General features: G+C 54.4%; 1 protein-coding gene across 2 annotated transcripts; it reads left to right on the top strand.

Annotated features, from left to right (window-relative positions):
• Nucleotides 1-1456: 1456 nt before the first annotated feature.
• On the top strand, nucleotides 1457-24380 carry GRTP1 (growth hormone regulated TBC protein 1). Of its 2 annotated transcripts, XM_081215010.1 has the most exons (8): nucleotides 1457-1614; nucleotides 1889-2040; nucleotides 7385-7543; nucleotides 10492-10616; nucleotides 12593-12689; nucleotides 16502-16674; nucleotides 16746-16931; nucleotides 24165-24380. In XM_081215010.1, exons 1-8 carry the CDS (start codon nucleotides 1568-1570, stop codon nucleotides 24252-24254), a joined length of 1029 nt encoding a protein of 342 aa, XP_081071136.1. In that variant the 5' UTR covers nucleotides 1457-1567; the 3' UTR covers nucleotides 24255-24380. The 2 variants fall into 2 exon arrangements, with proteins under 2 accessions (XP_081071136.1, XP_081071137.1); XM_081215011.1 differs by lacking the exon at nucleotides 7385-7543.
• The last annotated feature ends 284 nt before the right edge of the window (nucleotides 24381-24664 follow it).

Below are 24664 nucleotides of genomic sequence, written 5' to 3'. Positions count from 1 at the left end.
AGCCGAGCGGACGTGTGGGCTATTAATCCCAGGTCACCCCAGATGGCAATCCTGCAGGGCCCAGCCCACCCTCCATCAGCTGGGCTGGTGGAGCCCCAGCCAGCCAGCTCTTTGGACGTTGTGGTCCTGGCAGGGCTTGGCCCAGGGACAGGGTTGGAGGCAGGTGTCTGTGGAGGGGCTGGACCCCAGCCCCCAGTCTGGTTTGGGGAGGCGGGGAGGGACAGGGCAGATTTCCCTGGGGGTGGGGCTGCAGGGATGAAGATCCACTTACTTGGGGCTTCTCTGGTGGCTTCTCTGGTGGTTAAGAATCCACCTGCCAATGCAAGGGACACGGGTTCGATCCCCAGACCGGGAAGATCCCACATGCCGCAGAGCAACTAAGCCCGTGCGTCACAACTACTGAGCCTGCGCTCTAGAGCCCGCGAGCCACAAGTACTGAGCCCGCGAACCACAACTACTGAAGCCCGTGCGCCTAGGGCCCGTGCTCCGCAACAAGAGAAGCCACTGCAATGAGAAGCCCACGCACCGCAAGGAAGAGTAGCACCCGCTCACAGCAACTAGAGAAAGCCCGCACGCAGCAACAAAGACCCAACACAGCCAAAAAATAAATTAAAAAAAATCCACTTATTTATGTGTTGTTCTCAAGTCTTAAGTGTAGGTTGAAAAAGATCAAGTGAAAAATAAGACGATCGGGCTTCCTTGGTGGTGCAGTGGTTGAGAGTCCGCCTGCCGATGCAGGGGACACGGGTTCGTGCCCCGGTCCGGGAAGATCCCACATGCCCCGGAGTGGCTGGGCCCGTGAGCTATGGCCGCTGAGCCTGCGCATCCGGAGCCTGTGCTCCGCAATGGGAGAGACCACAACAGTGAGAGGCCCGCGTACCGGAAAAAAAAAACAAAACAAAACACAAAAAAAACAACAAAAAAAACCGATCTTTTTCTGCAAAAAGAACATTAAAATAGCAGTCATGGGTCAGAACTCCGGCCTTTGGACCTGCGGGGCACTGAGGTTTCGAGTGCTGTCAGAAGAATCCGAACTGGATTCATCTCCTCCAACCTTCGCTCCAGGCCCGGCAGGCCCGGGGGTGGGGGATGAGGGGTGGTACCCGCCGCACCTGTCCTGCCAGCCTTGCCAGGTTGAATCCCCAGTCCCGCCCCAGTTCCCCCAAATCCCACCCACCCCGGTCTCCCCAACCCGCCCCCGGTCCACCATCCCCCATCCCGCGCCTCCTCCCTCCCGGCCTCGGGGACCGGGTGGCGGCCGAGCTGCGGCCCCTCCCAGGCTCCGGGCTCCAGCTGCTCCTGGCGCAGGAGCAGGTGCAGCCCCTTCCGCCCCCTCATCCCTTCGGGCCCAGCCCCGTCCCTCCCTCGCCAGCCGCGCCCCCGCCCTCCCCTCCCCTGACATTCCCATTCCTACCCCCCGCCCTCCTTCCCCGCCCCTCCCCCGCCACCAGCCCCGCCTCCTGGCGCCCGCGGCCCGGCGGAAAGGCAGGAGGCGCCCAGAGTCCCGGGAGGTGGACTTGGCACCCCCAGCCCCGCGGCCCGGGCGCCCCCTCCCGCCCCTTGCGGCATGGAGTCCGCGGGGCGCGCGCAGGCGGCGCGGGACCGCGTCCCCAGGTAGGCGCGCGAGGCCCGGGCGCCCCTGGCCCAGCCCGGGAAAGCGGGCGCGGGTGCCGGTGGCGTGGAGCTGGCGGGGGCGGTGGTGCCCGGCGCCTGCGCGCCCCTGGGCGGCCCCTGCGCTGCGCACGCGCCCGCGCTCGGCCCGCCGCCCCTTCCTGCACCCGGGGGGGGGGAACACGCGCCCCCCACGGGGGGCCCCGGGCGCCGGGCGCCGCAGGTCCCACGTCCCACGTGCGCGCGGAACTTTACTCTGGGTCTTCTTGTGTCGTAGGATCGATCCGTACGGGTTTGAAAGGCCTGAGGACTTTGATTATGCAGCTTATGAAGAATTTTTTTCCACCTACCTGGCGATACTCACCAGAAGAGCCATAAAATGGTCCAGACTTCTAAAGGGAGGCGGTGGTGTCCAGAAGAGTATGACACGTGAGTTCGGAGCCTGATCCACCAGGCTTGCAACAAGTGACCCGACCGACGGGTGACGGGCGCGCCAGGGAGGTCAGGGCTTGGGGTTCCTTCGGGTCTCGGATCTCGGGGGGGGGGGGGGAGGCTGCCGCGAGCCCGGCTCGTATCCCGCGCAGGCTCACAGGTGAGGGCGCTGCACGGTCAAGGTGCAGGCCCTCCTTCCCTCCGGCATGAGGCCTGCTTGTCCTTTGAGAGGGATGGAGACCATGGCCTTTTTTCCAGAAGAAGGTGGATTTCCTGCTCCTCCAAATGAGAGTGGCCAGGGCTGTGCCCTTGCGCGCTTCTGGGCAGAGCTCTCCCTCGCCCCCGCAGAGTGAACGCGGGGTCCTTCCTGCACCCCCACCTCTTCCCCCGCTTCTCCTTGGGGTTCTCGCCAGCCCCAGGCTGTGCCCTCGCCTCCTTCAGGTCTGGACTGGAATGCCACCTCCAGGAGGCCTTCCCGTCTCACCCCACGGCCCCACACTTCTGTCCTTTCCTTGCCTATTTTCTGTTCCTCCGTGTCTTATGCGGTGTGGGTCATACTTATTTTATCCTTTGTTTCCCCTGCTGGGATCAAAGACCCCTCCCTGCCGGCTGCCTTGGATGTATGATTGCTTCAGTGCTTGTTGAATGAATGAATGGAGTGTTTGCCTGCAGTGTTCCTCACGCTGTGGATAGAGGGTGGACCGTGGGTACCTGCGGGCAGGTGGTGAGGGGTGGACGGGAGTGTGCCCCGGGGAGCTAAGGAAACTCAAGTGTGGGGCAGAGGGGCTACTGGGGCTTCCTGACATGGGACATTAATGACAATTAAGGGGTGAGGGCGGGGGTCCCAGCCACCAGGTACTGAGTTGTGACCAGAGTATTAGGGGTGTAGTGAGGAGGGCCCGGCGGTGGGACAGGGGCCCTGCACCAGGTCACAGGTGGGCACATGTTGCACCACCAGGCAGAGAGAAGTCAGCGTTTAAGCAAGGGGTGACAGGTCAATTTTTGCCTTTAAAGGGGCCCCCCAGTACACAGGAGATGCTTGGGAAATACTTGTGGGATTAACGCGGGGTGGTGGGGTGGAGGCAGGTGGACCTGGACCTCGACCTCACCCCGGGCTTCACCCTCAACCAGGTCCTCCCTCCTCAAGGCTGTTACTGGTGGACAGTGTTTAGTAAAAACATGGGTAAACTAGCGTTTCATATAATCAGCCTGAAGAGACCTCAAAGGTTGACCCTTCTTGCTTTCCAGACCCCGAAGCTAATATCCTGCGTGACTGTACGCCGAGGTCCATCCCTGCGTTGCTGCTGCTGTTAATGTGTTTCCAGCAACGTCGGCTTCATTTTTCCCTTTTGATTTGTTTTTAAACGTTACACACAAGTATATAAGAATAAACTTAATTTTTGCACATGGGAGAACATCTTAATCACACTAAAAGATGTGAATTGAATTGAGTTTCTCTGCTGCCCAGGCCCCAGTCTCCCGTAGAAGTGACCGCTGGTGACTGTCCCACGTCCCCCCAGGAACAGGTTGCACTCTCGGGCTGTCGTTTGCTTTTTTTTTTTTTTTTTTTTTTTGCGGTACGCGGGCCTCTCACTGTTGCGGCCTCTCCCATTGTGGGGCACAGGCTCCGGACACGCAGGCTCAGCGGCCATAGCTCACGGGCCCAGCCGCTCCACGGCATGTGGGATCTTCCCGGACCGGGGCACGAACCCGTGTTCCCCGCACCGGCAGGCGGACTCCCAACCACTGCGCCACCAGGGAAGCCCTGTCGTTTGCTTTTTTTTTTTTTCTTTTTGCGGTATGTGGGCCTCTCACTGCTGTGGCCTCTCCCGTTGCGGAGCACAGGCTCTAGACGCGCAGGCCCAGCGGCCACGGCTCACGGGCCCAGCCGCTCCGCGGCATGTGGGATCCTCCCAGACCGGGGCACGAACCCGTATCCCCTGCATCGGCAGGCGGACTCTCAACCACTGCGCCACCAGGGAGGCCCTGTCGTTTGCTTTTTAATGCAGGAGAAGACTTCCTATCCAATATAGACACAGGGGTCCAGCTGACCCAGAGGTCAGTTAATGCAGAGAATCATTGCAAGATGTACATGTGCGCATAAGCCTTTGTTTTTCTATAAAACACACGTGCATGTTTATTCCTCTTTGATTTTGTCATTTGATTCTATCCTGTCATCTTTTCTTTGAACAGGGAGGGTCCACCAATTCTGTATCTTTCCTGCCGAAACAGTACTTAGCGCGTTGTATCTATTTTCCAGTGTCCGGGTTTTTTTCCAGGTGGATCGGGAATAAAAGCAATCTGAATGCAGAATCCTTCCACATCTTTAGTCTTTTCCTCGACTTTTTAGGTTGTCTGATTTAAAGGTTTTGTTTTGCTTTTGCTTTTGCCTTTTGGAGCACTTACCAACTTTTTCTGAAAATTTAACTTGCTTTTATTGAGATAACAGTTATTTCTGCTTTAATTTTTTTTTTTTTTTGCGGTACGCAGGCCTCTCACTGTTGTGGCCTCTCCTGTTGCGGAGCACAGGCTCCGGACACGCAGGCTCAGCGGCCATGGCTCACGGGCCCAGCCTCTCCACGGCATGTGGGATCTTCCCGGCCCGGGGCACGAACCCGCGTCCCCTGCACCGGCAGGCGGACTCTCAACCACGGCGCCACCAGGGAAGCCCTTTTGCTTTAATTTTTATAAAATATATGCAACGTTCGTTAAACTGTCTGATCATGGCAGCGAGTATACTTGGCGTACAGGTTTAGGAGCAAATATACTTGATCCCTGGTGAGCCTTTGGCCTGGGGACGGGGTTCACCGTCGAGCTGAACCGGAGAGCATAGTGACCTGAGTTCTTTCAGGACATCCAGCGAGAGGCATGTGGGCTTGCACGGTTCTTTGGGCCAGGGCGTTGCCGCTGGAGCTGGTATGGCTTCCGGTTGTGATGGCCGGGGAGGCTTCAGCACCCACAGGGCTCCAACGGAGGGGCAGTCGGTGTAGACAGCAGTGGACGTGTGATCCAGGAAATGGACATCCAGTTTTTTCCTGCCAGACGTTCTGGGCTGGCCGTAGTGTCGTCGGGTGTGTGGCATCCCAGGGAAGGGAGGCCGTGTGAGGGCTGTGGGGCCCAGCTCGTGCAGTAAGAGCCAGGCAGCTGAGTTTGGAACCCTGACCCTGACACCAGCAAGCACACCCAAAGACCACCTTTGCTCCCGTGCCTTCATTACTTCTGGCTTTTTGGGTCCTACCGTGTTTGTTCTTTTTTTGAGAGGACTTCCGTCTTGTCTCCAGTCAGTCACGCGATTACCCACAAATCCTGGCATCCAGCAAGTCTTCAGATGACAGCTGAAACTCACCCCGCTTGGGGACGCTAGCTGTGGATACGATGAAGCTTTTCTTTTTCTTCTTCTTTTTCTTTGTCTGTGGCGAGTATCCACCAGAGCCTGAGATCGCTTGCTCTCAGTGCTCGACCTGGAAGCTATCCTTACGTTCCTTTCCGTCTTGGTGTGAAGGCACTTGGTGAGGGAAAAGCTCCGTCCCGTTTGCTTCTTCTATGTCTCCTGCCCAGTGAGCTAGGGTATTAGCACCATCTAAATGAGAATGAAGTTGCAAAACGTATTTTAAAGACAAATATAAAAAACCTGGGGATCTGCTTAACTTTTTTGGGGCAGACAGCTGGGAGTTAATTCTTTGCGGTCTAGCTTCTTTTTAAGAAATTGCCAACTGTTTTTACCACATATTTTACACTCCTCCAAATGTCCAGGAGGACGCATGGGTTAGCCCTGCCCTTGGGGAATTGTCAGTCTCTGAGGATGGGAAAACCGTTTTCTTTCTCTTCCAAAGAAACTTAGTAAATTCAGATAACAAACAACGAAAGTAACAGAAGCCTTTATTCTCTGAAACTTCTGGGTGTTGTTACTGTTCTTACAGCCAGCCGAGAGCCCCGAGTCCTGACTGTATTTCAGGCACTGGGCTGTGCTTTGTTCCCATTTCACAGGTTAAGAGACTGAGGCCTACTCAAGGTCGGGGCTGCTGAGGCACAGTATGAGGGGTTTAACCAGTGTGCACTTTCCTTTTTATACTTTATATTAATTTTTAAAAATTTGCAGTGAAATTCGCTCTTCTTGGCGTACAGGTCTATGAGTGTAGACAAATGCACAGTCAGGTAATCCCCGCCACAGGTAAGGTTCAGAACAGTCGGTCGCCTTCAGGAGCCCCTCCTGCGTGATCATGGGCGGCTGACCTGCAGGCCTGGACGTCGGCAGAGGCCTGGGTGGCTGTGGCGGCAGCTACAGGGCAGCGGGAGGGATCCTGAAGGTGTATTGGCGTCTCTCTCCGTTTATTTAGTTCTTTGATTTCTCTTTGCAGATGTTTTGTTAGATTTATACCTAAATATTTCTCCTTTCATTTTTGGTGCTATTGTAAGCAATACTGTCTCAGTGTTTTTACTTCAGCGGTTTGCTGTTCATACGTGGAGTTCCTGTTGATTTCTGCGTGTCCCTTGCTTTTGCTCCGTCACAGTGGGAATGGTCCCCTCCCAAGTTAGGCCTGACCTGTCCGTCCCCTTGCTGTTGCAAGAAGAGGATTAATCCACTCTGGGCGCTGCTGGTCACGCTGACCCCTGAGGGCTCGTGTAAATCGTACTAAGTTGGAGGTAAAACGTCACGTCCCCATAACAGAATGACCAGACCAAGCCACGCTGGCCAAGACGTTCTGGCCCAGACGTGATCCTACAACACGCTTCTAAACTGGCAAAGGGTTTCTCGAGTTTTCTTTGCCTTTGGCGGCTGGTGTTAAAATCTGTCCTTTCCTTCTTCTGGGCGTCCCTCGTCATCCCGCATCCTTCTGCACACGTTTGCCGTGCGTTTCCTGTCCCACACGCCCTCCCAGGAGCAGGCAGGTGCTCGAGGCATGGCCTCCAGGAAGCCTCTTTTCAGGTGCTCCCGTACAGGTGACCATCAGTTTGAGTTCAAGATTTTAGCAATAGTGCTTTTCTTGATTGTAGCCTATAATCATTTTCTGTTAAATACGGCTGGTGCCTCGGCGTCCGGCACAGGCCGAGGGGCGGGCAGGGTGGGGACTGGAGGTGACCCTCGCAGCCCGTATTCTTGTGCTGACAGCGAGCTAGAGGTATCAGGGCTGCTGTAGCCTCCGGACTGGGCTCAGCTTGGGGACGGAGAGTGGAATTCTGTAATGAGCGCACGTATCAGTTTGGTGGAGGTACGTGAAGTTTTGCACCTTTTTTATGTCTGACTGACTGATGGCGGTGAGAGCCAGAAGCAAACCCTGTGGTTTCTGGCCTCGGGAAGCGCCCAGCGGGCTGTGTGACGCTGCCCTTCCCTCCGTTTCAGTGAAGCGCTACATCCGGAAGGGCATCCCGCTAGAGCACCGGGCCCGCGTCTGGATGGGGGTGAGCGGAGCCCAGGCCCAGATGGACCAGAACCCCGGCTACTACCGCCATCTCCTCCAGGGAGAGAGGGATGACAGCCTGGAGGAGGCCATCAGGACAGGTGACGCACGGGGTCCGTCCCCCGGGATATGGGGGCTGGGTGGCACCCCCAGAAGGAAACTGTGTTAGCACCCGGTGATGCTGTGATGTTGATAAGGAAAGTTACGTGGTTAAAGATGCACCAACTGATTTCAGTTTTCTGAAAGGAAAATCAAAACTCAGGCATTCACGAGGGGAGGACAGTGATTTGAACTGGTTCAGAAAATATTTGTGTGTCTAGCTAGGTGGTAAGGAAAATGGTACTAGAAAGACCAGATTTCTTCTGAGAAGAATCCCTCCAGGAATGCGAGGCCGCTGAGCTAGCGGTCAGTACAGGAGGGACGTGGGCTGGGCGACCCCCGCGGACTCACAGACACAGCTGCACACGTGCAGGAAGCCACACACCAGAGCCCTCTCTTTATGTCATACTCTGAGTGTCCAGGGATGCTCGTATTTTGAGCTTCTATCTTCTTTTTCCTCCAATTTCCTCACTGGTCCCATAGGGATAGGCTCATGGGCTCTTTAAAGTTCAAAGTACTCGGGCTTCCTTTGTGGCGCAGTGGTTGAGAGTCCGCCTGCCGATGCAGGGGACGCGAGTTCGTGCCCCTGTCCGGGAAGATCCCGCATACCGCAGAGCGGCTGGGCCCGTGCTGCTGAACCTGCGCGTCTGGAGCCTGTGCTCCGCAACGGGAGAGGCCACAACAGTGAGAGGCCCGCGTACCGCAAAAAAAAAAAAAAAAAGTTCAAAGTACTCAAAAAAATGTTTAACCTAAATTGAATAATTAGATTTTTAGGAAATACATCTGCCTTTCTGACTTGAACAGCTTTTGAGAAGTACAGATTTAAACACAAATACTTCATTAAAAAATTTTGATTACTTTAAATGTCAGAGAGGTTGGACTGACTTGTAACGTTGAGGAAAGTGGTGTGTCCCCAGCGTAAGGAGTAGGGGTCTCAGATCCCAGCGCTGGAGATGGGGTGGGGGGCACTGGGGCGCTGAGCCTGCTGGCTGCATCCTGATGCCACAGCAAACCCTGGCCAAAGGGCTCAGAACAGACACTGCCATGACCCTGCAGGCACACGTGCGGGGGTCCCTCCTCAGGGCCAGACGTGCTGATTCAGGGTGGGAAGAGACCTCAGGTCCAAGCGAAGGCCGATCGTGTTAAATAAAGTAGACTGTGGCTGTTTGTTTGAAGAATGAATTTTAAAGGCTCTGTTTAGTGCAGAGTTTTTGGACACATAAAATGGACCTTTGTGTCTTTCCAACCTGACCTCTGTCCCCATTAAGCACTAAGTCCCCATCCCCTCCCCTGCCTCCCATCATCCACACTCTGTCTCTATGAATTTGACGCCTCTAGGGACTTCATATGGCTGGAATGATACAGTATTTGTCCTTTGGCGTCTGGCTTATTTCACTGAGCGTAACGGCCTCGAGGTTCGGCCTCAAGGTTCACCCACGTTGACCGTGTGTCGGGATTCCCTTCCTTTCTGAGGCTGAACAACATTCTGTTATGTGTAGAGACTGCGTTATGTTTATCCATCATCTGTCCACGGACACTTGGGCTGCTTCCACCCTCTGGCCACTGTGAGTTATGCTGCATGAACGGGGGTGTGCAAATAATTCTTAGAGACCCTGCTTTCAGTGTTTTGGGTACATGCGCAGAAGTGGAATTGCTGGGTCACGTGATGATTCTAGGTCTTTTTTTTTTTTTTTTTTTTTTTTGCGGTACGCAGGCCTCTCACTGTTGTGGCCTCTCCCGTTGCGGAGCACAGGCTCCAGACGCGCAGGCCCAGCGGACATGGCTCACGGGCCCAGCCGCTCCGCGGCATGTGGGATCTTCCCGGACCGGGGCACGAACCCGTGTCCCCCGCATCGGCAGGCGGACTCTCAACCTCTGCGCCACCAGGGAAGCCCTCTAGGTCTATTTTTGAAGAGTCTGGATCAGTCATTTTATAGGGACAGTAGAGCGGGTGCTTCGTGCCACGTAAGTGCAGACCAGACGTCCCGCCGTGTCTGCCTCTAGCATGGCAGTGGGGTACGAGTAGAGAGATTTCAAAACATGGAGAAACATCTCACCATAGAAAACATTATGTAGCAATGGGCACTGATGGTCGCTCTAGTCTGAATTAGTGAAAACCGCTCGTTTCCCTGTGGTGGATGCCAGTTTTTGGAAGGTTCAGAATTCCAGGAAAAAACTCTTCTTTGTAAAAAACATACAATGAAAACTTACGTGCTTTGAGGCAGGCAGCGTGCTGTTCGGCTCAGAGCTGGTTTTCGTGGGCAGAGACCAGGCCTGGGCCGGAGCCCGGGGGCAGAATTCCTGCAGCAGTGGGGAGGCCTCCAGCTATCAGCTGTGTCCGAGAGTCCCGCTGCCGCGTGGACACCGCTGCTCTGATCCAAGCAGGGCCACAGCGGTTGTTAGCTGACCCCCGCCCTCCTTGCTGTGACCCCGTCCTCGCTTCACAGGATCGCAGCTCCGTAAGGCAGGCGTCCGGCCCGGGCGGGGAGGGGGACTGTCCTGCAGACGGAAGCCAGAGGCGAGGAGTTTATCTCGTGCTTAGTTTTCCCTTTTGTCTGTTTGTCTCTAAACGGGGATCTCGGGGAGTCCTGCCTCCTCATGTGTTCAGTCTCCAGAGCTGGGAAAATTGTCCGAAGTTTTCTGTAACCTGTTCGCCTGTCACCCCACCTCCTCCCCAGCTAAGCGGGGGGCGCGGGGACGGCAGGAGCCACCAGGGCCCAGGCAGCCCGGCCTCACCGAGGAGCCCGCTCTCGTCCTTGCTGACTCGAGAGGAAGGGCTGCCGTGCCCACCAGTGTCCCCGGGCCAGGCTGCCGCGGGACAGGGGCCCCGGGGGGCCGCCTCTGCGCCCCCGAGGCCGGCTGATGGTGGAGGTCAGGAAGGGTCCGGGTCCGTCGCGGAGCCGTCTCTGTCCCCAGCCCTGAGCGGCCTGCGCTGCGGATTTCCTCCCAGACATGAACAGGACCTTCCCTGACAACGTGCGGTTCCGGAAGGGCTCGGACCCCTGCTTGCAGAGGACCCTGTACAACGTGCTGCTGGCCTACGGACACCACAACCGCGGCGTGGGCTACTGCCAGGTGAGCCCCCGGCGCCCGCAGCCCCGGCAGGGACGTGAGCCTGGTCCTGGGCTGCCAGGTCCCCCCCCGACACAGGCTGGGACTTCACCGTCTCCCAGCGGTGCCAGCCCACGGAGACGGGGCGGCGGGAAGGGGGAGCAGGTGAGGTGAGCACGGGCTGTGCTGACCGGCACCTTCTCGTCTTGGTGCAGAGGGTGGGCGTGTGCATGTGTGTCTGAGCGTGCACGCGCGCGGTAGGCCAGCCCTTCGAGGCTGTTTCCGGGAGCCGGATCAGCCGGCAGTGAGAGGTGACAAGGGTCTTGCTTTGTTCCTGCTGCGCGGAGCTGCCTGTCACGTGGCAGGAATCAGTTCTCGTCCCTCCCTGGAGACTCTCCTTCTGGAGCATCGAAGGGACAGTGTTCACGACCCAGAAAGCGAGGGGAGCTGGTCGGGAGCCGAAGGGACCGTGCCCTCCCGCCCTGCACTCCAGAGGCTGCCGGGTCCCGGCGGGTGTGGGCAGGGGCCAGGGGCTGTGGTTGGGGGCTCCTGTCCCTGCGTGCGAGGCCCCTGTGCCCCCTGAGCCAGAGGCCGGGCCAAGGCGTCCCCGAGAGGAAGGCAGGCCCTGGGTGGTAGCACCGACGGTCCCAGGTGGCTCCAGGGCCGGGACCACGAGCGCCGGGCGGGGCGCAGGGGACACGGACGCCTACTTGGGGCGGCCCCGGCAGCTCGTGTCCCGGGTGGACGGCACGTGGTGTGGCCTCGGCTCCGGGGGGACGGGGTGTCGCAGGAAGGAGTGAGGCGGGAGCTTTGAAAAGACCAGCAGCAAAGACACGTGAGGACGCCGTTCAGAGCAGCCGGCGTGATTCCCAGGTTGTTTTCAGGCCGCTGTTCCACAGGGGGTGCCTGTGGGAAAGACACAGCTGGGCGGATCTGTTCTTCCGAGGGAATCCCTGTCACTGTCACCTGTTACGACTGCCCTTAACGTCCTGTCCTGGGGCAGGAGCTGGCCTTCAGGAGTCGGGGAGACAGGGTGGCTGAGAAACTGTCCTTAGGTTATTCTAGTTGCTGTTCTTGTGGGTCTTAAAAATAGTGTTAAAAAATAACCCACACAATTTTAAACATGAGCCTGATGCCAAAGCTCTGCTGGCTTTTGGGAAATACACGCATATATGTACACACACACACGCGCGCACACACACACACACACACACACACACACGAGCCTCCTATGGCTGCCGTGACATCGTGCCACCGGCTGAGAGACGCACAGGACAGGAGTCGATCGTCTCTCAGCCCCACAGGCAGGAGTCCGAGGTCCCGGGGTCGGGGGGCTGGCTTCTCCATGGCTGTCTCGCTGGTGACCCGTAGCCTCTGCGGGTGGTGTGTCTGGGTCCAAATTTAACTTGTTGGTTGACGAGAGCTGGATTTTCCCCTTATTGCTAGAGAAATACATGTTTATTTTAGAAGTTGTAGAGAAGCAGCAAAGAAGAAAGTGGAAGTCACCCGAAACCCAGTCACGCAGGAGGGACGCTGACTCGGCGCTCGGCCACCGCTGCTCCTTCCCGGGTCCACCCGCCCCTGGCGGCTGAGGGTCCTGAGCTGTGTGTATATGGCAGCGTCTGCCCCCTTGGCGCTGTGCGCCCTGAATTTCCCCAAATGGGCTCTATCACGAGATTCCACTTCAACGTCCCCGAGTGTCAGACCACGCGCCTTACCGTTCCTAGGAAGTGTGGTTGCTGGTGTGGTTTCCCCCCGATACAGTTTCATGAACACGAGGCCCTGGCTTGTTCTAAGTCAGGAGTCATGGGCCCAACTACACGTGTCACTAGATGGCAGAGCCTTAGACGCTGTAGCTCCACTGAAAGGTCGTTCCAGAATCAGGCAAGTTTTAGGGAAAAGCCAGGAAAACGGAAAGTTAGCAGTTAGCCAGGCGATTACAGAATCTGCAGGTGGTCTAGACCTCAGTGAGTTTCTTTTGTTCTTTTGTCTAATTTCAGGGAATGAACTTTATAGCGGGGTATCTGATTCTGGTGACAAGGAGTGAAGAGGAGTCCTTCTGGCTGTTGGACGCCCTTGTTGGCAGAATACTCCCGGGTACGTTGAGTCCTCGCGGTAAGAGCGGAACTGTCGCTTTCTGGTGTTGCCGAAACGATGCCACTGACAAGTCAAGACGTGACGAAACAGAAGGAACTGTCTGAGAGTCGAGGTCGAAAACCTTCCTGCAGTTGAGTTGAGACAGGAGCGCGCAAGATGCGGGGTCCCAGCAGGCGGTGCTGCATCTCGGGGCCTGGACGTGGCTGAGCCGGGCTCTCGGCTCCTCATCCTGGTCTGCGCCGCTGGTGTCTGGACCGCGGGGATTGTCGCGGCTGTAGTGAGCAGACAGGCAAGCGGCCGGGCTTTTGTAGCCTTCGTTGCTGGGCTCGTGAATGGCCGTGAGTGCAGTGACCATCAGCTGTTGTGGTTACCGCTTTCGAGGTGAAGATCTTTCCTCTCATGCGTTTCTACTTTTCTATTTATTATTGAATGTTAATTGTTTTAGTTAATAAACCACCACCAATTTCTGTGATGCGCCGCGTAGACGGTAAGCTGCAGAGTAGGGTCCCTTTGGGACAAGAAGTGGCCGGAGCCGTCTGGGGTGGGAGAGGACTTGGGCAGATGTGACCCCCACCCCCCCAGCCACAATGGCGGTGATTGGTCCAGCCGCTGGCAAAGTCCTGGTGACTGTGGACGGGCTCTGGCTGCCCACGCGACGAGCCCTGGTGGTCTTGTCTGCTGTGCCCGCCTCCCGTTTCCTTCCCCCTCCTCCCCCACCCGCCTTCCTGGGTCGGGCCGGGCTCAGCCCAGGACCACCCGGGAGAGCAGCCGCCCCTCCTGGGGGCCGCGTGTTCAGAGGTGAGGGCAGCCGGGGCCCATCCAGGCTCCAGGCTCGCCTGCACCCGCTCTTGTCTGATCCACGGAGCAGCCAGGCCACACACGCCAACCGCTGAGTCCCCTTCACGGATGGCGGCACGGGGGCCTGGGCTCAGACCCACAGCTCTGCGCCCCCAGGAGGTGAGCCTGGGCGGTGCCGTGGAGAGGGGGCCTCTCCTCAGGCTTGTGCCGCTGTCAGCAAGGGCTGGGGGGATGCCGCCCGCGGGGACGGAGTGCGGAGAGGGGCAGCTGCCCCGGCTTCATGGCGGAGCCTGAACGGCTGTCAGGGGAGAAGATTCACAGGCTTCCAGACAAAACGCCCACACGGCTCCGTGGTCACCGTTTGCTCGGTTAGGTCAGAGACCGCATTATGATGAACGTTCCCGCCGTGACCAATTCCAGGTGCTCTTTGGGGGTTTGGGGAACATCAGGGCACAAAGCCTAAAGCCTGGTGGTGATAGCAGTGGGACCGAGATAAACAGAGGCCCTAAGGGCCGAGCGAGGCTCCAGGTGGCCCCCTGGGGGCAGTGCGCCACACAGACTGATGTTCAAGACCGTAAAATGTCATTTCTGATCATTATTAGGTTCAGTCAAACCAAACTACGATGCAAATAGGCCCATCCTTCTGCAAGGACGGCATCGTGGCCAGGCTTAGATCACAGGATGGCCCAGACCTAAAGTGGCTTCTTTTTTACGTCAAGAAAGTTATGTCTGGGTCTCTTCCTCCCGGGAACCCCTGCCCTATCTGCCCTCAGACTGCTGAGCCTGCAGAGGAGGGACGGGGGGTGGGATGGGCTGGGCCAGCTCGGGATGTCACATTGCTGATGAGGCAGCCCATTTAGGAACGAACACACTTGCGTCCTGAGAGCTGGTCTGACCCGTTTCCCCTTGAGACACAGGGGAGCCGGGCGACGATTGCCCCTCCCGGGAGCAGCCCCACTGAAGTCAGAAGGTGAAGCCCAGACAAAGGCGGGCAGGGCTCATTGTGGGGGCGACAGTACCCGGGCCCCCTGGGCCCACCTGCCCCTGCAGCAGCGCTCCCCTCTCCACGTGCTGACACAGCCGTTGGGCTGTTTGCAAAGTGGGGCGACCCCGGGAGAGGCCTGGCTCGGGGAGAAGGTCCTTGGCGTCTGTGCACAGGCCGGCCAGGCTGAGGGGGGCTGCAGGCGGGGCCTGGCCCTTGGGGTTTGCCATCAGCGGCTCACGGCAGACCGGGGCACGGGGTCGTCAGCGACCCTCCTGTGACTGGCTCAGGCCTGTGGCGGGTTTGGGGTGTGACCTTGACTATTTTGGGAGCTGCCCTAAGCCTGTCTGTAACCGAGAATGAGGACGTGCTGTGCTCACGGCTTCGTAAATCCGCTGTCTCCGCCGCGCTCCCCTGAGACGGCTCAGCACCCTGCAGGACGGGGAGCGGAGCCTGCCCCTTTCCCCCGGGACCAGAGCCAGAGCGCTGCTAGTTGACAGGACAGGACAGCCAGCGGCCCTAGGGTTTAGGAACAGAAGTGAGAGGAGGGTGTGGTAGGGAAGGAAGCTTCAGTCCCGGGTATTTATAACTGAACAGGCTTCTAGTAACGGATTTTTGGGGTCTTTAGTACTGAGCGTGGTTTAGCGTGTGCACACGCTCTGAAAACCAGTGGTGTGACCGTGATGTCGTGTTGATACTCATAACGATTCTATTTTAACCCAAATACTTAATTAACAAGAACGTCTTTCCCTTTGCTATGGTGAATGACCAAACTGTGTGGCAGTGGGCACAGAACGCGTACCATGTTTTCCTACTTTATTTTATTATTTTAAAATTTTTTTATTTATTTTATTTATTTATTTTTGGCTGTGTTGGGTCTTCGTTGCTGCGCGTGGGCTTTTCTCTAGTTGTGGCGAGCAGGGGCTACTCTTCATTGCGGTGCGTGGGCTTCTCATTGCCGTGGCTTCTCTTGTTGTGAAGCATGGGCTCTGGGCACGTGGGCTTCGGTAGTGTGGCCTGCGGGCTCAGTAGTTGTGGCTCACGGGCTCTAGAGCACAGGCTCAGTAGTTGTGGCACGTGGGCTCAGTAGTTGTGGCTCGCGGGCTCTAGAGCACAGGCTCAGTAGTTGTGGCATGTGGGCTCAGTAGTTGTGGCTCACGGGCCCTAGAGCACAGGCTCAGTAGTTGTGGCACGTGGGCTCAGTAGTTGTGGCTTGTGGGCTCTAGAGCACAGGCTCAGTAGTTGTGGCGTGTGTGCTCAGTAGTTGTGGCTCACGGGCTGTAGAGTGCAGGCTCAATAGTTGTGACACACGGGCTTAGTTGCTCCGCAGCAAGTGGGATCTTCCCGGCCAGGGCTCAAACCCCTGTCCCCTGCCTTGGCAGGTGGATTCTTAACCACTGCGCCACCAGGGAAGACCCCCTGTTTTATTATTTTATTTTATTCCTATTTTTATAGCAAAGTTTAAGCATTAAGATTTATTATAATACATGACATTAAGCTAGAAAATTCCTTGGCAAGAAAGTGTCCGTTCAGAGGACAGTCACGCGGTTGGAAGCGTTGGTCTGTCTGATGCTCTCCTGTAACGTTCACCTGCATCTTCTCCACGAGAGGAAAATAGGACACGTGACACAAGAGGGGTGGTGTTCTGTGCTGGGGGGTGCCCAGGACACTTTGGGGGGGCCAGGACGCTCACACGTTCGGTTTTCCCGTCCATCCATAGGCGGACACTTGGTTGCGCCCACTGTTGGCTGGCTGCCTGATCTTGGGTTGCAAACGTCCCTGCTTTCCATCAGGTTGTGACAGATGCCCAGTGGGGCATTGCGGTCCGGAGTGCTGGGGCCCGGGGCCCCACTCTGGGCATTGCTCCCAGGAGTTCCTGCATCCCTGTGGCTGGGATCTTGCCCTGGGTCATCCTCTGGAAAGGGTCCCTGGGGGTGGCCCCCCTCACGGCTCAGGGGGAGCGAGGGTCGCGGTTGTCAGGGGCTATGGTCTGTGGGGTCCACGTCCCTGCTTCTCCCCTGTCCCCGTGCAGATTACTACAGCCCCTCGATGCTGGGCCTGAAGACGGACCAGGAGGTCCTCGGGGAGCTGGTAAGGACCAAGCTGCCGGCGGTGGCGGCCCTGATGGACAGTCACGGCCTGCTGTGGACCCTGGTCGTGTCGCGCTGGTTCATCTGCCTGTTTGTGGACGTCCTGCCCGTGGAGGTGAGGGCGCCTGGCTCGGACTGGGGCCGACTGGGCGGCCACGCGCTGACATGCTGTCTCTTCCTCTGCAGACTGTGCTTCGCATCTGGGATTGTCTGTTCAACGAGGGCTCCAAGATCATCTTCCGGGTGGCGCTGACCCTCATCAAGCAACATCAGGCCTTGATCTTGGAAGCCGCCAGCATCCCCGACATCTGTGAGAAGTTCAAGGAGATCACCAGAGGGAACTTCGTGACCGAATGCCACACCTTCATGCGGGTGGGTGTCAGCGCCCTGCCGGCCTCCCTGCGCGGGCTGTCCGGCCCTCCCCACTAAGCAGCCCAGGGAGGGGCTCCAGCCCTTCCAGGCCAGCTTCTCCTGGAGCCCGGGGCACCCGGCAGACCCAGGGTGCTCACCCGTGCTCCCCTCCTGTGCCGTCAGCCCAGGGGTGGGGCCGGGTGCCACCTGGGGCCCCCCTGGGAGCCCCGTTGGATCCACACCTTGGTTTCTCCCGGGCCTGGGAGGTGACCGCCCCCATCCCAGGCTTTCCCGATGACCCAGTCTACACCGGGTCCCCCATTTCTGTTCAGCCCTACGCCTGTCGACTTCTCTCCGGCCTTGGTGGGGTCACGCCTGTCTGTCCCTCCCTACTGGGCCCTGGGCCTGGCGCAGGCCGTGTGGACAACTCAGATCACATGAGTGAACGAAGTGGATGCTGCATCCCACAGGCCCGCGGGAAGGCGTGGGCTGGGGGGAGGGGTTTACGGGGGGACGACTGGGATGAGGGCGTGAAGCCCAGCCCGGGAGTGACCCTGGGAGGGGGGAGCGCTGACCCGGACTCCCGGCCCATTGTGTTCCTCAGCTTCCTATTTGAAATAGCTGCACTGATGGCGTGACCCCTCCCCCAACCCCCAGGGTACGAGACCCCTGGCGAGGAGGTCCTGCAGCCTAGGGCTGTTTAGGTGTTTGGTTTCAGTAAATGAAGACCCCAGTACAATTCACCCTTTACCTGGAGATTTCAGAGCTCTTCAGTGCCTTCCACTCAGTGGGTGGTGCAGCTGCGTCACTGGGCCCAGGCGTTTTCTTCTCCCCAAAGGGCGCCCCAGCCCCAGCTAATGCCCTGCTCTGTCCCTGTGGCTCGGCCTCCTGGACTTTGGAACAAATAGAGTCAGACAGTGCAACTTTGGCGTCCAGCCCTTGGACTCGGGCTGATGCTTCCGAGGTGGTGCGAGTCCGTCTGTGTGGAGCAGGGCACCCGCACACAGTAGGTGCTCAGTTAGTGCAGGCGCCTGGCCTGCTTGTGTGATGGCTGCAGGCGGACGTGTGTCCATGGCGGGTGTAGCCGGTGTTCTGGCCCAAAGGTGTTCTGGGCCCTGTGAGCTGAGTGGACATGGATCGGCGGGGTGGTCTCCCCACACGGCAGAAAAACCACTGTGTAAAAACATGTGTCTGCCCACGACAGGTGTGGCCATCATGGGACGCTGGCAGGGAGGTGGCCCTGGTCTTATTTTCTCAGGGGTCTCTACAAAGTTGTATATGCATTTCAGCAAAACTGCGGTTCATAGGTCAAACCTCTCTGAAATCCTGTGTGACAACATCTAGAATTTCCTTGAGAATGAAAGCCATGGTCTCATTGGCAGCTGAGAGCAACGTAATGGGTAGAGGACAGCCAAACCCATCTGAAGACTTTGTTCTCAGGTCATTGGCCCGCTGGGCACTTGCTCCCAGGTGCTCTCACCCCGCCCCCCAGGCACCTTCTCTCCTCCTCGTTGTGAAGCAGTTTCTCGGTTACTGGAAGCAACTCTGAGACCCTTCCTGCTTCCACTTCTCAAATCTGGTTTCTTCCTTGCTTAGTCTGCTCACCGACGGCCCCGACCGTCTTCTGAGCTGCTGTGGGCAGTCAAAACGAAAAGAGCCCACGCAAGAAGGGCAAAAGCAAAATCAGGGCTTCTGTGCAGCAATGGACACTGGCAGCAGAGTGAAGAGGGAACTCACAGAACAGGAGAGACTGTGCAAACCACATCTGCTAAGGGGTCAACATCCAGACACACAGAGACCACAGCCCAACAAGGAGCCAAGGAATTACGTTTAAAAATGGGCAGAGCGGGCCTCCCTGGTGGCGCAGTGCATGAGAGTCCGCCTGTCGATGCAGGGGACATGGGCTCGTGCCCTGGTCCGGGAAGATCCCGCATGCCGCGGAGCAACTAAGCCCGTGCGCCACAACTACTGAGCCTGCGCTCTAGAGCCCGCGAGCCACAACGACTGAGCCCACATACCACAACTACTGAAGCCCGCGCACCACAACGAAGACCCAACACAGCCATAAATAAATAAATTTTTAGAAAAGAAAAAGAAAAATGGGCAGAGGGACTTCCCTGGTGGTCCAGTGCTTAAAACTCCACGCTTCTAATGCAGGGGGCACAGGTTTGATCCCTGGTCAGGGAGCTAAGATCCCACATGCCGCGCAACATGGCCAAAATGTTTTTTTTAAAGTTTTAAGTGGGCAGAGGGCCTGAACAGACCCTATCCAAACAGGACATACAGATGGCCAACAGGTACATGAAAAGATGCTCAACATCACTCGCCGTCAGGGAAACGCCAGTCAGAACCACACTGAGCTATTGCCTCACACCTGTCAGAATGGCCGTCATCAAAAAGACCACAAATAACAAATGTTGGTGAGGACGTGGAGAAAAGGGAGCCCTATTCATACATTGCTGGTAGGAATGTAAATTGGTGCAGGCACTGTGAAAAACGGTATGGAGGTCCTCAAAAAACTAAAAATAGAACCACCATAAGATCCAGCAATCCCACTCCTGGGCATTTACCCAAAGGAAATGAAATCAGGGTCTCTAAGAGACCCCAGCCCGCCCACATTCATTGCAGCATCACAATAGCCAAGGCATGGAAACAACCTGAATGCCCGTACAGATGCACGGATAAACAAAATGTGGTCCATCCATGCAATGGGATTTTATCCAGCCTTAAAAAGGAAAGTCCTGATACCTGCTACCACGTGGATGAACCTGGAGGACATTATGCTCAGTAATTTGTCACAAAAGGAAAAAAACTGTCTGATTCCACATATGTGAGGCCCCTGGAGGAGTCAGATTCATAGAGACAGAAGGGGCGGTGCTGGGGACAGAGTTGGGTTTGGGAAGATGAGAACGTTCTGGAGATCTGATGCCCAACATCTGAGCATAGCTTACACTACCCAGCCACACACCTGGAGTGGTTAGGCTGTAAGTTATTGGGTGGGCCAAAAGGTTCGTCATTTTCTCCATAAGATGGCTCTAGTAGCACTTAGTTGTCTTTAACTTCATTCAAAACAATTTTGTTCAACAGAGTTTTGGAAGTCCTAGCCACAGCAATTAGAGAAGAGAAAGAAATAAAAGGAATACCAATTGGAAAAGAAGTAAAACTGTCACTGTTTGCAGATGACATGATACTCTACATAGAGAATCCTAAAGATGCCACCAGAAAACTACTAGAACTAATCGATGAATTTGGTACAGTAGCAGGACACAAAATTAATGCACAGAAATCTCTGGCATTCCTATATACTAACAATGAAAAATCAGAAAGAGAAATTAAGGAAACAATTCCATTTACCATCACAACAAAAAGAATAAAATACTTAGGAATAAACCTACCTAAGGAGGTGAAAGACTTGTACTCAGAAAACTTTATAAAACACTGGAAAGAAATCAAAGATGACATAAACAGATGGAGAAATATACAGTGTTCTTGGATTGGAAGAATCAATATTGTGAAAATGACTATGCTACCCAAAGCAATCTGCAGATTCAATGAAGTCCCTATCAAATTACCAATGGCATTCTTCACAGAATTAGAACACAAAATTTTACAATTCGTATGGAAACACAAAAGACCCTGAATAACCAAAGCAATCTTGAGAAAGAAAAACGGAGCTGGAGGAATCAGGCTCCCTGACTTCAGACTATACTACAAAGCTACAGTAATCAAGACAGTATGGTACTGGCACAAAAACAGAAATATAGATCAATGGTACAGGATAGAAAGCCCAGAGATAAACCCACCCACATGTGGGCACCTAATTTACGACAAAGGAGGCAAGAACATACAATGGAGAAAGACAGCCTCTTCAATAAGTGGTGCTGGGAAAACTGGACAGCTACATGTAAAAGAATGAAATTAGAACACTCCCTAACACCATACACAAAAATAAACTCCAAATGGATTAAAGACCTAAATGTAAGACCAGACACTATAAAACTGTTAAAGGCAAACATAGGAAAAACACTCTCTGATATAAACCACAGCAAGATCTTTCTTGACCCACCTCCTAGAGTAATGAAAATAAAACCAAAAATAAATGGGACTGAATTAAACTTAGAAGCTTTTGCACAGCAAAGGAAACCATAAACAAGACGAAAAGACAACCCTCAGAATGGGAGAAAATATTTGCAAATGAAATAATGGACAAAGGATTAATCTCCAAAATATATAAACAGCTCATGGAGCTCAATTTCAGAAAAACAAACAACCCAATTAAAAATTGGGCAGAAGACCTAAATAGGCATTTCACCAAAGAAGACGTACAGATGGCCAAGAGACACATGAAAAGATGCTCAACGTCACTAATTATTAGAGAAATGCAAATCAAAACTACAATGAGGTATCACCTCACACCAGTCAGAGTGGCCATCGTCAAAAAATCTAGAAACAATAAATGCTGGAGAGGGTGTGGAGAAAAGGGAACCCTCCTGCACTGTTGGTGCAGGAATGTAAATGGATACAGTCACTATGGAGAACAGTATGGAGGTTCCTTAAAAAACTAAAAGTAGAACTACCATATGATGCAGCAATTCCACTACTGGGCATATACCCTGAGAAAACCATAATTCAAAAAGAGTCATGTACCACAATGTTCACTGCAGCTCTATTTACAATAGCCAGGACATGGAAGCAACCTAAGTGTCCATCGACAGATGAATGGATAAAGAAGATGTGGCACATACATACAATGGAATATTACTCAGCCATAAAAAGAATGAAATTGAGTTATTCGTAGTGAGGTGGATGGACCTGGAGTCTGTCATACAGAGTGAAGTAAGTCAGAAAGAGAAAAACAAATACTGTATGCTAACGCATACATATGGAATCTAAAAAAAAAAAATGGTGTTGATGAATCTAGTGGCAGAACAGGAATAAAGATGTAGACAGAATGGACTTGAGGACAAGGCGGGGGATGGGGAGGGGAAGCTGGGACAAAGTGAGAGAGCGGCATGGACATATGTACACTACCAAATGTAAAACAGATAGCTAGTGGGAAGCAGCCACATAGCACAGGTAGAGCAGCTCGGTGCTTTTTGACCACCTAGAGGGGTGGGATAGGGAGGGTGGGAGGGAGATGTAAGAGGGAGGAGATATGGGGATGTATGTATGCATATGGCTGATTCATTTTGTTGTGCAACAGAGGCTAGCGCAGTATTGTGAAGCAGTTATACTCCAATAAAGACATTTTAAAAAAACAGTTTTGTTAGATTGTATTGTGACGGCTTTTAAGAAAAGACATCAAAATTGGTGAATTTTTGTGTAGCCATTTTAATATTGAAGATGGAAGGGAAAAAGCAACATTTTCAGCATATTATGCTTTATTATTTCAATAAAGGTAAAAACGCAACCAAAATGCAAAAAAAGATTTGTGCAGTGTATGGAGAAGGTGCTGTGACTGCTGGAACGTGCCAAAAGTGGTTTGCGAAGTTTCGTGCTGGAGATTTCTCGCTGGACGATGCTCCCCTGTTGGGTAGACCAGTTGAAGTTGATAGCGATCAAATTGAGACATTAATTGTGAACAATCAATGTTATACCACATGGGAGATAGCCGACATACTCAAACTATCCAAATCAAACGTTGAAAATCATTTGCACCAGCTTGGTTATGTGTATTGCTTTGATGTCTGGGTTCCACATAAGTTAAGCGAAAAAAACCTTGACCGTATTTCCGCATACAGTTCTCTACTGAAACGTAATGAAAACATTCTGTTTTTAAAACAAATTGTGACGTGCGATGAAAAGTGGATACTGTACAATAATGTGGAATGGAAGAGATTGTGGAGCAAGCGAAATGAACCATCACCAACCACACCAAAGGCCAGTCTTCATCCGAAGAAGGTGATGTTGTGTATATGGTGGGATTGGAAGGGAGCCCTCTATTATGAGCTCCTTCCAGAAAACCAAACGATTAATTCCAACAAGTACTGCTCCCAGTTAGGCCAACTGAAAGCAGCACTCGATGAAAAGCGTCCAGAATTAGTCAACAGAAAACAACACATAATCTTGCATCAGGATAACGCAAGACCGCATGTTTCTTTAATGACCAGGCAAAAGCTGTTACAGCTTGTTACAGTTTGTAAATTCTGATTCATCCTCGGTATTCACCAGACGTTGCATCTTCGGATTTCCATTTATTTTGGTCTTTACAAAATTCTCTTAATGGAAAAAAGTTCAATTCCCTGAAAGACTGTAAGAGGCACCTGGGACAGTTCTTTGCTCAGAAAGATAAAAGTTTGGGGAAGAAGGAATTATGAAGTTGCCTGGAAAACGGCAGAAGGTAGTGGAACAAAAGGGTGAATACATTGTTCAATAAAGTTCTTGGTGAAAATGAGTCTTTTATTTTTACTTAAAAACCGAAGGCACTTTTTGGGCAACCCAATATGTGGGTTTTACCACAAAAACAAAGAAACACCAAAAGAATGAAAATTGGACAAGATGTTACTGAATTTTAATTCCAGGAGCTCAGAGCCTCGGGCTTCAGAATCTGAGACATTTTATGGATTGGATTCAAATTTTTAAAGTACTAAACGTGACCCAAGTGTAACGGAGCAAGACCTTGTGGGCCTTCCCAGGGCAGACCCCTCCCCCATCTCCTCTGCTGTGGCTCCTCTGAAGTACCCAGATAATCGTATCTCATGCACGTTTCCTGAGTTTTTCAGATGCTAAAACCAAGGAATGTCGCCCCCAGCCCTTCTGACGCCTGAGGATTGATAATGTGACCCTGTGACCTCACCGACAACCAGAGAACTGTGCAGAGCTGATCACACACCCTGGGACCCCCTCCCTCATCTGGCCTTGAAAATGCTTTGCTGAAGCCCTTCCCGGAGTTTGGGCCTTTTGGGGGCACGAGCCGCCTGTTCTCCTTGCTCAGCCCCGCAGTAAACCCTTCTCTGCTCCAAACTCTGGCCGCCCCACCGGGCTCCCCGCGCCCCTGCCCTTCTGGAGTGAAGGTCAAAGGGGCTGTGCGTTCCCAGCACCCCGGCGGGCCCCGTGGGGAAGCCGCAGACTCTTCGGGCCGCGCCTGTGCTGATGGTTGAGTTATTCCGTCACTAACATCCTTTCGGTTCTAAAAAGTGATGGTAACAGGTGACCTTCCTTCGCTCACTGAGCAGCGGGCCTCAGCCCAGCCTTTACCAGGGGCAGGAAGGAGAAACGCACTGCGGCGTCTAAACTAATCCCTTTCTGTTCCAGAAAATCTTCTCGGAGCCTGGGAGCCTGTCCAGAGCCAGCATCGCCAGGCTGAGGGAGCGTTGCCGGGCCCGGCTGCTGGCGCAGGGCTGACCAGCCTTCAGGGCATCGGGCCGCCTCCACACTCCAGCCCGGAGCAATTTGTCATTCTGTAACGTAGCTCTTCAAGTCTAGCTCTTTGTGTTTCTAAATATATATTTTTACCTGAGACACTGATAATATATACGTGACGTGTGCGATTGTGTTTATTCCGTCGGCACCTGTGAGTCTGCGTCGGCTCACCAGCCACTGAAAACTAACCCCCAGCGGTGACCTGCGTCAGTGTCGCTGGTGCCAGTACTTACCGTCCTTCCTGCGGGACAGCAGTGGCCTCCAGGGGAGGTTTGCGCACGTGACCTCGCTGTAGAAGGTAAGTTTCTCAAATGATTTTTTAAATTATCGTGTTACGTGAAGAATAAACCAGACGTACGTGTGTAAGATTTAAGGACTGCAAGTCAGATCTG

This window comes from Mesoplodon bidens (genome assembly GCF_964165515.1).
Source record: "Mesoplodon bidens genome assembly, chromosome: 17".
NCBI lineage: Eukaryota > Metazoa > Chordata > Mammalia > Artiodactyla > Ziphiidae > Mesoplodon > Mesoplodon bidens.
Note: the sequence above shows the minus strand (reverse complement) of the source record. Positions and strands in the feature narration are given on the sequence as shown.

What these genes read in the sequence shown, in the direction of transcription:
- GRTP1 (XM_081215010.1), top strand. Translation starts at nt 1,568, where the DNA reads ATGGAGTCCGCGGGGCGCGCGCAGGCGGCGCGGGACCGCGTCCCCAG. An exon ending in TGTCCAGAAGAGTATGACAC is followed by an intron (nt 2,041 to 7,384) that starts GTGAGTTCGGAG and finishes CCTCCGTTTCAG; the next exon opens with TGAAGCGCTACATCCGGAAG. An exon ending in TGGACGTCCTGCCCGTGGAG is followed by an intron (nt 16,675 to 16,745) that starts GTGAGGGCGCCT and finishes CTTCCTCTGCAG; the next exon opens with ACTGTGCTTCGCATCTGGGA.